At 33.0% G+C, this 15,863-nt stretch overlaps 1 protein-coding gene across 1 annotated transcript in view; it reads right to left on the reverse strand.

Moving 5' to 3' along the window:
• Positions 1-15,863, reverse strand: part of CSMD3 (CUB and Sushi multiple domains 3) — an 838,052-nt gene that overhangs the window by 328,239 nt on the left and 493,950 nt on the right. The window contains exons 19-20 of the mRNA XM_009277245.2: positions 13,296-13,484; positions 3,512-3,628 (exon numbers count right to left, since the gene is read on the reverse strand). Coding sequence (XP_009275520.1) covers positions 3,512-3,628; positions 13,296-13,484 — 306 coding nt within the window. The remainder of the gene's footprint in view (positions 1-3,511; positions 3,629-13,295; positions 13,485-15,863) is intronic.

Raw genomic sequence — 15,863 nt, forward strand, 5'->3', positions numbered from 1 at the left:
CCCAATTAACAAATGAAAAAAAAAAAAAAAAAATCAAGTTTTAATGGACATTCAAGAATCGTAATGCTGGTCCACATGAACACAAATGAAAAATCATCCTAGAAGTCTAGAAGTTTAGATACATTTGAACAGTAAAATTAAAATATAAATATTTATATTGCAGGTTATGTTATTTAAGACAGTATACACAAACACAGAAAATTTTTTTCTTAGCAATACAACATATCCAGATGTAAAATACAATTCTTAACTAAACATATGCATTTAATTGCCTGCTATTACATAATAGCAGCATGAAGTTGCAACATAAAGATATGTATTTAAAAAAGTATGCCACAGCATTCTGGAGCTACAAGTTATACACATTTTCTTAGCAGTCTGACATTAATAAATTTTGTCAAAAAAAAAAAGGCTAAAGAAAATATTAATTCTTTTTTAAAAATCATATCACTAGTTAATGGCCAGTAAAAGATACTCCTTGAGATTCTTAAGCTGGAATTATATTAGACATGAAATAAAGCAGAAACTGAGAGTTCCAGAACAAAGTTTTTCTCCCTCACTTTAAAATAACCTATTTATGTGTATGGGATTAATTTTCCCAAATAGTAACTATCTAAAACTTAGTCACTCAGTCTCCCCTTGGACAATTTATCTGGGGACTATATATAAACACCCTGGACATTAGATGATAGAGATAAATAGGAACCTTCAGAGGATGGTTCATTCCATCTACTTTAGATACTTTTTCAGGGTGAGATGACTCATATCCTGAAGATATATTTGTTTGTCCATTAAATACAGAACTGGCCTAATGGACTAGCTTACTCAGACATAGAACTTTACTGTTAGAAGTTTAAAATTAAACTAAGTAAGCCTGCAACTTATTGCCATAAAAGGAGAGCTATCATCTTCCTCATACAGTACTGCAGGAAGAGCTTAAAGTATTAATACTTTTTTGCCAACAAGAACAAAATATGAGAAGTTCATACAATATTTCCTATTTCCTACTCACAGCAAATCCTCACTCTTCAATTGCTTCCAGCAGATCTTTGAGCAGCATGAATCAAAATGCCCAAGTCAAATTACAACATAGCATTCATATTTAATAATATGTTTTTCCTTAATAACATTTCCATAAGATAATATAAAATTTATTGACACAAACAAGAATGTGCTTGTATTGATATATGTGTGTGTGTATATATAAGTATCAGTGTATATGTGCTTATAATTGTGTATGTTTATACTATTACTCTCTTTCCCTGTATGTATTATTTTTGTATATTTGTTTTCTCAGGAGTCTCATTATATATGGTGTTTTTTTCTATAGCCTCACATAAAATGTAATCACATTGAGAATTTCAGCTTTTATTTAACCCAACTTTTAAGTACTTCTTTAGCTGAGGGTTCAAGAAAAAAGATAAATCACAAAAAAACTACTTAATTTTAAAAAACCCCCCATTTTTCCAAGTACTTTCCTCCATAATCCCATTTTTAATTTAAGAAAAATGGAAGTGTTAATAAAACGTCTTTCAAGAATCCTGAAAAATATGGCTTAATCTGGGCTCATGTTTACTGTAGAATTTACATAATTTTCAGTTATGTATTACTCCATGCAGCTAAACTCTCATCCATCTCTGCTACTTCTCTTCAATGCCCAGATTATAAAGCTTGGGCTGGTTATCCAATGGCTTTTCAGATAGGGTGCAAACTAAATGACTACAGGGCTAACCGTTTTCTTACACTATCAGTCTTTCTTGCTTATCCAGAACAGTTATATTCTTCCCACATCCCTTCTCCTTTGCAAAGGATCCACAGTACCTTATTTTCCTGCAACTCTAAAAGCCATGTATCATACCTAGAGGTAACAAGGGCAAATGTAGCATCCGATGTAGGCTCAGTAATTTCAGAATGCTTTTTCACTGTGGGTACTTACAAGCAAATTAAATTGACACAATGGCATCATTTGGTGGTAAAAAGAGACTGTGGAATAGCTGGAGCAATAATTTTGAGAGATACACTTCGCCACTTTAACATTTTAAGGAGTTTTAAATGGGACATCCAGTCAGAATGACTTAACATCTTGATGAGGAACTATCGTACTATTTGTACAAAATAGAACAAGGGGATCACAGATCAGCACAATTCTCTGTGAGGGAAGTCTTATTTTTATGTTATCAATAACTCTTTCTTAGAGAAATACATCATCCGTATACTTTGTGACATTTTTCATGCCCTCACAGAGAAAACTGATGAAATTGAAAATGGAACTTGCCTTTCTTCTTCTCCCTTTTGTTCCTTTTTCTGTATTCTTTCCAGTGTTACAGATGTAATACTCCTTTTTGTGTTCTTATCACCTCACCCTATTCAATTTCTCTTATAACACTTATCTCTAGTTCTCTCCTTCCCTTAACATTAAATTCTTATGCTTCTCTAGCTCTTTCCATTCATAGTACAAGAGTACTATGCAGTCACTCCCATATTTAAAAAAAGTACTAACAAAAATATAGAAGTTTGACCCATCTCTTCTCATCTAGTCCCAAAACCTTTCACCTGAAAGCAAGTAGGACACACTATTTCACGGAAATTTTCTTACCTAGAATTCCCAATTTCCATTTGTGTCCTAAAGATTTTCTAACCTCTCCTGTGTGTCTCATATTTCTTTGAAATAACTCTTACTAAGATCATTTCTCAGAGAAAAGTTAAAACCAGTATTACATCTTTTCCCTGAAATCTTCCTTCAACAAGTAACTATCCTTTTCTTAAAAGTCTCCGCTCCCTCGGCTTCTGTGATCGGTCATTATAGACTTCTTTCTTACCTCTCTAAGTTTTCTCTTATTGGGTTTCATTATTTATTATTTTTTCCCTTGACATTTATTGATAATTATTTATTCAATCCATAAATGCATATTAAACAGCCATTTATACGCTGCCACCCTGAAAATGTGTCTCAGTAAGCTGAAACAGTTTCTTTTCTTCAAAATAATAAGACTTTTCTTTCTGACATTTCCTTGTCGACAGCTAGTCATAATGTAAACTTTAACATAATGAGCAATCTTTTAAACAACTCCTGTCTCATTAACTTCATTCCTTTTTTATGTTATAATGTAAATAACATCTTCACTTAAGTCTTCACTTCAGATTCTTCTGTTGATACCAAGTCTAAATATCGATGACTACTTCCAGCTAATCTCTCTCTAAGATAAGGCATTTCCTCCTCAACACAGAAAAAGCATTCATGTTCTTTCACCTGTACAAATTAATGTGCACACATCCAACTATCTGTTACTTGGACTATAAACTTTTAGGGACTTTCTGTACTGTGGAAAGCATTAGGGCCTAGTCCACATCTGGAATTCTAGGGATTACTACAATAAAAATCAACAAAACCAAAAACCAACAATGCAATTCCTAGTTCATTGCTGCTAACCCAGATGTACATGTGTAGCACAGAATACTGGACTTATATATTAAAAAAAATAGATGGAAAAAGAGAAAAGGATTTATTTACCTTTTCTTTTCGTAACATCCACAGTCCATGTACAATTCAGTGAATTTGGATACAGATCAGGATAACCAGGGGATAAAATTGTTCCACTAGGTCCTCTAACATCTCCACCACATAAAGCTAGAAATAAGAAAGAAAATAATAAAATTATTAATATAAAACTTATAAAGGAGAGAAAATATAAGAAAACATTTTTTTAAAAACTTCTGGCTTTAAACCGACTTAAATATAATTGGTCAAATGATTCAGCAATTCCACATATAACTACAGCCCATTTTTACACAATATGAAAAGAAATTTAATCAATGAATAATTAACATGCTTTGTAATAGGTACTAAGAAAATGAAAGGCGAGTTTCCTCAGCTGTTTTTTCACATTTTCTTGAAAGCCTGTGAAAGTCAGAAGTTCAGCAGGAAGATGAAGGCAGAAGAAGATATGGAGCCAAACAATATCGCTTTAGCCAGAAGCTAAGGCTGGAGAGTAAAAATGGCAGAGTGGATCTCACTATTGAAGAGTTACTGACTGAAAATATTATTGCAAGGAAGCATGGCATCCTTTCTTGTATCTAATTATTGGATATGCATCTATATCTATAATGCAAGTCATAATGACAATTGCCAATATAAGTCTTTCTATAGTATTAATAGTGACTTTGTAAAAGTAATCAGTAATTGAACAATATAAAAATTAAATTATAGCTTGAATTAATACAAAATACAAAAATAAAATCTTACAACACTGGCATAAATATCTTCACAATTCACCATTACATTTTAATGGTGAATTTTCAATTCCAGAGCTTTTGAAATACTAAATTAATTGAGTAATTTTTAGTAGTGAAGAGGCTCTTATACCTTAGAATTATCTTTTATCAATAACAGTGATTAAAACTCAGTACCAAAGTTATTACATCATAGTTCTCTGAATATAGATTGTCTCAGAAGGGCATACATTATAAAACAAATGAGTATTTCTACTTTTTTTTTCTTCAAGATTAAAAACATCCAGCCCTTTTATTTTGCTTAACCTAATTATATGCATTACCAAAATTATTTTGTAGACATGTTCCAGGATACAAAAAACCAGTAAACTATGTTACTGCACCAGATTTAAGTCAAATAATATAGACTGGTTTAGGAAAGTTGATTGCAGTTCTTAATATGAGCAGCTCTTCCAAATTAATTAACACAAACTCTCCCTTTTCAGCCTTAAGTAATCAAGCTCTCAACCAGTGTCCTTTCAGAATGTTTATTGGTATCAACCATAGTTTCTCTGAGCCCGCACCTTAACCTAAGCCAGTATTCAGCATTCCCATTTTTAACAAGTTTTTCTCTTTAGCAGATGCTAAAGCTGTTGAAAGGCAGTTTAGGAGATAAGTAAATGGCAGTGACCTGTCTGCGGTTCCAATCGATACAGCTATCAATCCCTCTTCCCCTTGTTGTATAAGCCATTGCTCACCCATCGCTCGCGTCTGTGCTTCCCAGCCTGCTGCCACACCAGTGAGGGTGAGGGAAGGAGCCTGTCACAGGCTGGAGGAGCAATACCTCTTTCTGAGAGAGGTTGCCCCACCTGCACTAGCTGGTTTAACCTGCTCCTACTCCTCCTGTAACATCAGCAGCAGCTACCAAGGTAGCACTCAACAGTATAGATCATAAAGGTGGGAGAAGTTTGGCCTTTCAATATATGAACAGTGCTCAAACATCTTCATACTTCTTCAGGAGAAAGGTGTTGTGAGTAATTTGTTACAACATCCATTTATTCTATTATATCTTGATATTTATTCTACTTACAACAATTTCTGCTACACATTGATGGGGTAAATAATGAAAGTTATACCTATCTTTGCTTTTGCTATTAACGCTATTTATTTGAGAATGAATATGTTGACCAGTCATGACTTTCTGCTTGTAGAAGTACATTCAAAACTGATCTGAGGACAAATCATACAGTGAATCAAGAGAATATCCAGAATGTACCTTCTGTCTTACCCTGTACCTAAGCAGACATTTGTCTCAAGGAAATACATGCATTTTTCAGACATTTCAGTAGCACTGTGGAATGTTTTCATAAAGGTCAATAATTTTTCATAATGAGGTTACTGCATTGCATGCCATCACTATCTTTAGGGCACTGAATAAAAAGAAGTATACATTTAATTACAGTTTTCTTATAAAGCAGATATGGAACTTCATCCTATATCCCAGGATGAAGATCACCCTATTTTGCCTAGTTAAATTTGTTTGATTGTTCTAACCACGTTTCTGTTTTAAACATGTATCTTTGTCTGGGTAGCCTCATGATTTCTTTGTGTGTGCTATTTCTCTTGCCAACTTTCTAGCCTTTTTGGCCCAGTTGTAAGCTGGAAATTTGCAGATGCAGTACCAGAGGCTGAAATAGGACATTCCAGGACCACAACTGCCCAATCTCATAATTGTTGTCACAGGGGAATAACCTCCCACCATACTAATTTTCCTCGTCACTTCTCTGATGAAAAGACAATGGAGGTAACTGCTGTCCACTTATCACCTGATCTTGTATTTAGACATTAGTAAAACAGAATCAGGGCTATGACAGTGTTATTGGAGCTTCTGATGGTAACTACCTACTTTGTCCATACAGCCTATTAAATAAGAAAATGCAGGTCAGCCCTATTAAATAAGAAAATGCAATCAGTTTTTATAATCATGGGAAACAGCCCAAACAAAGAATGTATTTTAGAGTGGGTGTTTGGAAAACCTTTCAGGAATGCAAATGGTGACAAAACATCTATGGCGTGCCATCAGGCACTCAGTGTAACTCTATGAAGGTTAGCAGATGGCAAAAAAAGGCATCAAGGGACCAGCATTTTTCAAAACAAAGCCAGGTTGACAGATCTGAAATATAAAATGTGCGCTGGTCCTGATAAGATGGCAAACAGCCCAAGCATATAATATCACTACTAGTATCTGACTCTTTTTCAGAGTGTAAAGGAAAACAGAAACACATGGGAAAAAAAAAAGCAAAAGATAAACTCCACACATTTTTCCAGATTCTACAAGGATCCTTTCTTTCACTTTATCTGATTATACAGAGATGGAGGCTAGGACAGACTAAAAGTAGAACGAATACATAAGCAAATAACTGAAGCACTAGCTTGGTGTTCTAATGTGGAAAATAGAATACTGTGTTGCTAACACACTAATTAATAATTTCTTTGTTATGCAAGCAGAGAAGCTGAATCAAGACATGCCTAATTTTTTTTTTTCCCTCCAATACTAATGTTTCTGTTGCTAACACACTAATTAATAATTTCTTTGTTATGCAAGCAGAGAAGCTGAATCAAGACATGCCTAATTTTTTTTTTCCCTCCATTACTATGTTTTCAGAAAAATGAGAAACAAAATAACAAAAAATAAAGAGAACAAAAAATAACAAAATATAGAAGTGACTGTATGAAATACAGATAGGTGCCTGGATGTATAGTATAAAGCATCTCTACAGCACTGTGGTGATCAGAAATGATGTGACAACTTAAGAAGCAAGTTTTGGATATCTGTGAATGAAGATTAAAATTTAATAGTGGAGTTCAGTGGCTAAGCCAGTTGTTTAGATGAAATAAATTCTTACAGCGCTGGGTTGATTACTTACACTTTCTTTTGTTGTAAATGATCATAACTGCATTCATTTTGCTCAGTAACATCATCAGTCAGAAGGAAGAGTGACAGCAAGCAAGCCTAACTTAGAAAATGGCCCTACATAGTTTGAACATAATTTTGGAATTTTAGAACCTTTATTCAGGCTACTTGTAAGTGTCTCGGTGGGAGACATACAGGCCATGCTTCATCCCTAAAATACATGAATAGCTGTAATGAAAGCACTTGACTTGTGTCATTCATAAAATTATCAGGTTCCATTTCAGGCCATATTTCATGCTAATATAAAACAGTTATAGAAAATCAATCTTCCAATACTAGAAATAGTCTCGTAATTTCTAGTCTAAATTTATTCATGGCCCATTTTTACCCATTTGTTCTGTTAAACTGTCATTATGTTCTCTTCCCTCTTGGGGACTCACTTTGGAAGGGTGGCAAAGCATATTAGTATCTCTGACTTTGGATCAGTTAAATGAGACAGGATTTCTCAATCTACTTCTGTAAGATACATTTTCCATCTCTATGACCACTGCATTACCAATTGCAAGTACTTACCTGTCTTTCTTGTCACAGCAGCTGTGCTACACAAACATATTGCTAGGACACTTCACATTAGATTGTGGCAGCAGCTAATAAGCAAGGAAGGTGACATTTTTGTTCATAGATTTTTTTTCTATTTTTTTCATGTCCTTTTTTCTATTTTTAACATATTTATATTTTACTGCAGAAGTCAGTCTGTATAACCTGTTCCTGCAGAGGTCAGCCTGTATAGCTAGCTTAACGCTCCTTCAGAGAAAAGCCCCTTACCTCTTAAATTTTGCTTTTTATACCATGAAATAAAACTCAACAACCACTAATTATGTTCTCTGGCATCGAAGGTCTTTGAATAAGGTTTACTACCTATTTATAACTAATTTATTTTGATGTAACACAAGTCAGTCTCAGAATGATGAAGGGCATAGCAATAATATGAAGTTATCAAGAAAACTGGATGTGAGAAGGGGGTCACCATATCCAAGAAGGACAGAAAACTCTCAAGAGAATGTGTTTGTTATTTTAGGAAGGCAAGAGAAAATAATACACCTATATAAAAATACATGCATCCGTGTATTTCTATATATGGTGTTCACTAGCAATGCAGTAAAAAAAAGTCATATCATTGTCCCTTTTTAGCCTGACTGAAAATGTTGATATCTGGGAAATTAACATTTTACACATTTTCAAACTATATCACCTACCATTTTGATATATAAAGATTTTTCAAGAGACTAGCCATAGATCACCAACCACAACTCAGAAACTAACATACGATGATGTATCTCAATTTTCTCAAAAAAGAGAAAATACACATAAGAAGAACAGAAGCCTTCAGAAAAAAATTACTTTTTTTAGTAAGGCCAGCTTGCTGCAAGTACAAATAATTGAAAACTATTTGTTTTCAATGGTGATGGGAGGAGAAAACATGCATTTATAATTGATTAGTAATAATGATTAGTTTTACAAATGTTTTCAAGCATCATCGAGAAAGACTAATAACATATGCTAGTTCAGAAAGAACCACAGCATGAAAAGAAGATAAACCTATTTATACATAGATGTGTTTGTGTATATATAAATCTAAATACAAGTATATATATATATGCATGTGCTGCACATGTATACAGAGGCCCCATTACATTCATTTGCTTAATTAACTCTAACTTCCAACTAAAAATCTAATTTTTAAAATCTAATCTAAGCAGATTTTCATTTACTGTGTAATTTGATAATAAAAGGTAAATATAAATATAATTAAAAATTATTGAAACAGTGTGAATTAGAATGAATCTTATATACTGTGCTTCATAGATCAAGAAACTTCAGCATCTGTCTTCCCTAATTACAGATGTAATGTGTCTTAAAATGGGATGTAGTCAAGTAAATAACAATATGGACATCAAATTATTATAATCAGCTTCTGGAAGGAAACCTTGGACTTGAGTTATATTACCCTAGAGACTAACCTAATAGAAACTAGTGTAGCCTAGATTACTCACAACGTGAACTGTTGTATTTTTATCTTCTTATTTAAATCTAAACCAGACCAAGACATGCTATCCATTTCCAATTCTGGCATCTACCACACTGAATATTTGCAGCAGGTTTTTTAAGAGTTGTATTTTAATAAAAGTATTGTTTTTAGTTCAGAGATGTCTTAACAGAAATGACATAACACCTCTGCCATATTTCCTGGATATGTTCCTCATGGTACTGCACAAGTCATAGTTGCTAATTCATTTGGACATCTAGGTGTTTTCAATATAAACATTAAATATTTTCTATCTTGCTTGAACATTTTTCTTGCTATTTATTAATTTTCTTAAGTAAATGACCATCAGGTGGAATGACAATATTTATTCTTAATTCAAATAATGCATAAGAATTATTATGTATTAGCATTCAATTGCATGTTGTGATGAAGGGAATAAAAATCACTTTACACTCTTAATTAGGTATCCAACTTTTAAATTAATTTTCCTGTCATTTTTAATGGGATTAATATGATACTTCATATATTGGGTAGAATAGGTTTTCTCACATATATTCAAAGCTTAAAAGCAAAATTCTATTATGATATTCATATAGAAAGGACATGGTAAGACAAAATTTTGTCTCATTTCTTAAGCACTGGGACGAGATTATAGTCAAGAAATTCAGGGGTGTCCAGATAGATAGGTACCCAGTGAATCATATGTAGATGTTAGATAGAATGGTGTAAATGTAATACAAGTAATATTTTCTAAGAAAAGCTCAAAACCATCTATTTTCTCTCAAGTATGACTATTTTCTGGAGGCCTGTACATATTCTAATTCAAAAAAAAAATTATTGTTATTTATTTGGATGTTTTGTTTTCCTAGGTAATGTGTCCCATGTTTATGGTATATAGACCAAACCACATCTTCAGATGAACTATTTCAAAATAAATAAATGTACACAGTAGTATTGATCTTGTTTACCCATGAACCAAAGAAGGAAAAAAAAATGGCAAAAGTCTAGGCCTTGACCAGTGCCACCTCTTTTGAAAAGAAATAAAAAAGTATTTTGCCAAGACAGCTATCCAGAAATTGGTCATACTTAACAACACTAAAGTTAAAAATTAACAGTATCTTTGTAACAGCCTGCAGAGTAATTCATTTCTTGAAAAGAGGCTGATGTTTTGATAGAGATCATTTCATTCTTTGAAGAAGCCTTAATTTTATGGTTGTATAACTTATTTTAACATAGTGGAGCTGCCGTCTTGAAAACTGTAAAGCAATTCAAGTACTGTATAAATTCAAGTAGCTTTCACCACAGTGAAAGGATGAGAGGTAATGGATGTAACTGGAAGATGGGAGGTTCTCAGTAGATGTTAAGAATATCTATTGTGTGGTCAAACAATGGCACAGGTTGCTCAGAGAAGAAATGGAATCTTTCCCCTTGGAGATAAAACATTGTGTAGGATCCTGAGCAACCTGATCTAACATCCAGATTGGACCCGCTTTTTGGGGTATGGGTTTGGACTAGATGATATTCTGAGGTTCCTTTCAGCTATAACTGTTCTATGAATCTGAAAATATTTTCCTTAAATATTTATCTTTAAAGAGCAGAAATAGATCCTACTATCCTCAAAGGTCAGAGCTCTAATTTTTTTTTTTTTTCAGAAATGCTTTGCTATACTTCCGTATACATAAAACTGTTTTTCTGTATGTATGTATACACACACACACACAGAGAGAATACATATGTGCACTGAGGAATAGTGTGCATGCCTTATCTATATAGATACACATAAAAATAAAAACTAAGGAAATTACCTATGAAATCCTTCATGCGTATCAATTATTCAAATATGAATGAATTAAACAGCCTGTCATAATCACCCCCTCAGGCCAGTCTTTAGGGAAGGAAACAGTTCGCTTGTTCATTTTTAAACCATCATTCTCAGTATTGTCTAAATGTTCCTGTAGGTAATGAAGTGTGACTTCCTTGATAAGCTTTTTGTGATGCTTATCTGTGTAACATCCAAACACCTCATGAAAAAATTAGTTTACACTCCTTCAAAGAATAGAACTGCAGTCAACATGATCTGCTTTGATGAAGAACTGGTTCTAAGAAGTCTAAATTTTTTCCTTTTCTACAGCCTTCTCCTCCTCCAAAACACACACACTCACAAGTTGTCATCATCTGTCTGCACAATTATCATGGTCTGTCTGCACATCACTACATGATGTAATTATCAAAAAGAGATGCAATTATCAAAAAGAACAATCAAGAAAGAGCTCTGGTCTTCAGAAACTGTCAGAGTAATATATTGAATGAGCAGGAACAGTGACCAATGTGTTTATTAGTGGCACGATTAATACAAATCCATACACAGAATTTATGCAAAGAACAGCCCATTTAGCAAATGCCCTTTTTTCCCTGGGGGTGCAAGGACTCTGGATCTTATTTTAAAACATTCCACCAGAGAAGAAATTCAGCAATGAAATTAAAATTAGTTCAACCATTAATTGATTAAATTTACTAGAATAAATGTACTCAATCCTGCCTTTAGACCACATTTATTCAATGGACGATTGCCATTTAGCAATGTACTCTGGAGAAAAAAAATAAATCTCATTTACTTAATGAATTGCATGCTAGTTCAGCATCTTGAGGAAGAAATTTATCACAATATGTAAGTTTATTTCACAGCAAAGCACAGTATTCATAGGGAGTGTGTTAATACTCTTTGTTTTAGACGGTTACCATCTAGTGCTTATCACCATAAGAAAACACATCTTATGTTTATGGCCTATTCAGCAAAATATAGTCCCCTTGACTGTGAGCTGTGGGAACCCTGCAATTCTTCATTCCAAGAACCTGACTGAGAAGCAGAATCCTTTAGGAAATGGGCTTGCTAAACTACAGAGTGTCATTTTCAGGAAAGTGATTATTCATGCCCCTTTCTACCACCACAAATTTTGAGTATCATCATATACCGACACGTTCAACCTATTGAAATATAAAAACCAAAGGATTTGCTAACTAAATAAGCTGAAGGCCAAGAAAACCCCTACCATTTTTTAAAGAAAAAAATACAGTGAAAATGAATATATTTCCATATGGCAAATCACACATGATTCAGTGATTTTTTTTGTTAGTCTTCATTCAAATCCAGCTTTTTCTTTCTAACTGAGTGTCCTGAGACACTAAGAACTGTTTTAGAAAAATATACTATCATCATGTGCATTATGTAGCTCACGAAAGTTCAGTAGATTTTTATTGTTAAATACTACTCTAGAATTAAGTCGGTATGTTATTCTCGATAACATTTTTATCATCAGAAAAAAATGTACCGTGCCTAAAGGAAAAAATATATTTTGAGAGGAAAACATCTCAAATACGCAACTTAATAAACATTACAATATACTTTCTTAATATTAAATATAATTGTTATCAACCTAACTGGGAAAATGGATTAAAATGAACAATTCAGATAACAAGAGATGACTGAAAGTATTAGATAATTTTTCAAGCAGACTTTTTTCACGATATGGTGGAGACTCCAAAATGTATGACATGTTACTCGATACCTTTTTTGTCTGGTTTAACAATCATATGCTTAATCATCAGGTATAATGTGGCCCTAATCAATTCCTGCAGTGATTGAATGGTGTCAAGTTCTGTTAACAAGCTAGACACACAGTGATCAACATGAAATGGGAGAAAATGCAGTTTTTGAGTCAGGTTTAAATAAATCGCATTTCATGTTTCGTATGTCAGCACACCTGTGTCCATAGATGGATACTCAAACACAAATATTTCTAACTTGTAGTAAGTGCTTTACAAGCAGATATACATTAACCTTGCATGCCTTGAGCTAACTGGCAATCAGTTAGCTCACAGTAACGTATATTCAGATAGACATATCTTCAATAATCTGCTGATTTAAAGAATTACGTATTATTCTCTACTTTTATTACTCAATATCTCATCACACAGAGGTATATAACATTTATTTCCTCTAACTATTCTTTTTTTCCTAAAAATAGAGGTTTTACAAGCTCCAACATTTAATGCATTTTGACTAATAATAGTTTGGCAAAATGTGTATATTTTAAGGTATTCTGTATTTTATCCATTCATCCTTACCATCACAAGTTGGGAGTGGGTGACTCCACCAGTGATTTTTTTCACATAGCAAAGGCTCCTCATGACTCAGCCTATAACCTGGATCACAACTAAATGAGACAGTGGAACCTATAGAGAAGTCATGTCCATAACGACGTCCATGCACTGGTATGCCAGGATCCAAGCAAGAATAAGTATTAACAGTTACACCTAGATTAAAAAAACAACAACAACAAAAAAGAAAACAGTTAAATAAACAACCTATAGATTTTTTTAAAAATTAATTTAATTAATTCACTGTGCTGTGACTGGGGGTGAAGGCTTCATTATCACATTTTCATTGAATTATCCTTGCACTATGTGTCTCTGTGTTAATGTTATAAGATGTTATGGATAATGAATTGCATCCTGCCACTGTTGCAGAGAAAAACATCACATAATTTACATGATATTTAGTTTGATCCTATCTCAGTAACATTAAGTGATTTTGTCCCTGATGCTGATGTTGAAAAGCTTTGATGATCACTCAAAATTCTGATTTCCAGCCCTTATTTTTTCCTGATCAAACTTTGTTATCCCAGCTAAAATGTTTATTTCTTTTGATATTTATCCTTTAAAAATTTACATAGATCAATTATTTACATAAATAATTCTTATACCTAATGTTATTTGATGTGTGAGATATTGAGAAGATAAAGAATAGCAGAAAAAGGAGCCAAGAGAAGTTGACTTGATAAAGAGAATTTTAATGTGTGCTAAAAAATGAAACCTTTTATATTATTTCCCAGTGAGAAGTTTAATTTCATTATAAAAGAATCAGGGAAAAACAAAAAAAAAGAAACAAAACCCTCTAGGAATATTACTGAAGTTAGCAAATTAGAAGTATTCAGTGTAAGATTTTTTATGGGTGTTATTCCTTTTATTCCTACACAAAAGCCATAAAATAACCTTCCTTATAAAGAAATTCAGTGTGGAAAAAAATAATTAACATAGAAAATAAGAACATATAAAAGACTTCAGCTTTCAATAGGATATTTGAAGAGAGAAATGCTGAATAGAGGACCATTAATCATTATTATTATCCAGAAAAGGGAAATCAGAATTAGGTTGTACTGGATAATATAAGACAATGATCCAAGAAAAAATAAACAAAAATAAAATTAATACTAGATGTCTGTATATAAACAGAGGATGTTAAGCAGAAAACAACCACTGAAAGTGGTTTGTGTAAAAATGGTAGACGTATATTTTCAATGTTCTCTGACAGTATAAATCTAACTTTCATTCTTCACTAGTGTAAAGAGAACTGTGGGTGGGGATCAATTTTAGAAAAAAGGGATTTTATAATGAAATTGAAGAATTTATTTATAATGAAATTTCAGATTTCCTTTGCAGGTTTACTTAATTGAAACAGTTTGATATAAGGATATTTGTAATAAGTACAGCTTTCCTCTTTTTGTTGTTCACATTCCCGAAGTGTAATTTCTACCATTTGACATTATTCATTTAGCCAATAATTTTAAGAATTTAGTGGTCTCTGCTGGCAATATTAATCTAGTTTTCCTGATGTGTAAGGATAGCCATCCTTCAAACTTCAGAATGGATGAGACAAAATCATCACTTCTTCACAATGTAGAAGATGATACAAATGGAAGTATGTGGGTGAAGGCTAGGACAGCAAATAATTTTTGGATAATAATAGATTTCTTTGTAATAAACAGCCAGAACTTGACATTCACTGGAGTTCAAATCAGCCCGAACTTTACCCGGCAAAGTCACTTCCACATATATTGTATTTAATACCCTTTTCATTAGTGGTCAGAATAGTGAAAATGGCCAAAAAGAATGTAAAAAATTAAGAACATCTGAAAATTGCTTGGTGACAGTTCCAACAAGGATGAGTATGAAACAGAAATGAATAGATAACAATGTGCTCATGACCTTTACTAAGCAAATTAGACAGTGATTACAGAAAAACATTATTTCACATGAAAATATGACATTACAACAAAATGTATATTTAGCAACATTAAAAGTAAACAACATGACAATGTATCAACTTAAATGAATTTTAAGAATTCATAAAGTATGAAAACTTACAGATATTTTCTGCAGTGTAGTTTATATTAATATAATAAGGGAAAAAGAATACTTCTATATGTCAGAACAAGTCACATATGCAGGTTTTAGATGCCTAAAAATCCACAGCCAAGCTATTCCATAGCTTGATTTTCAGCTCATTAGTATAAACTGCATTTCCCATTACTTTCAGTTAGAGCTGCAGGTACATCAATCAGGACAGAAATTCAGGTACTTCCTTAGATTTTCATCATCTTCCTGATCTCATGCAGTTTTAAAATCATAGAATCGTTTAGGTTGGAAAAGACCTTTAAGATCATCAAGTCCAACCGTTAACCTAACACTGCCAAGTACAACACTAAACATGTCCCTAAGCACCACATCTACACGTCTTTTAAAAACCTCCAGGGATGGGGACTCAACCACTTCCCTGGAAAGCCTGATCCAATGCTTGACGACCCTTTTGGTGAAGAAATTTTTCTTAATATCCAATCTAAACCTCCCCTGGCG

The sequence above is a fragment of the Aptenodytes forsteri genome, unplaced genomic scaffold (genome assembly GCF_000699145.1).
Source record: "Aptenodytes forsteri isolate BGI_AS27 unplaced genomic scaffold, ASM69914v1 Scaffold49, whole genome shotgun sequence".
NCBI classification, from domain to species: domain Eukaryota; kingdom Metazoa; phylum Chordata; class Aves; order Sphenisciformes; family Spheniscidae; genus Aptenodytes; species Aptenodytes forsteri.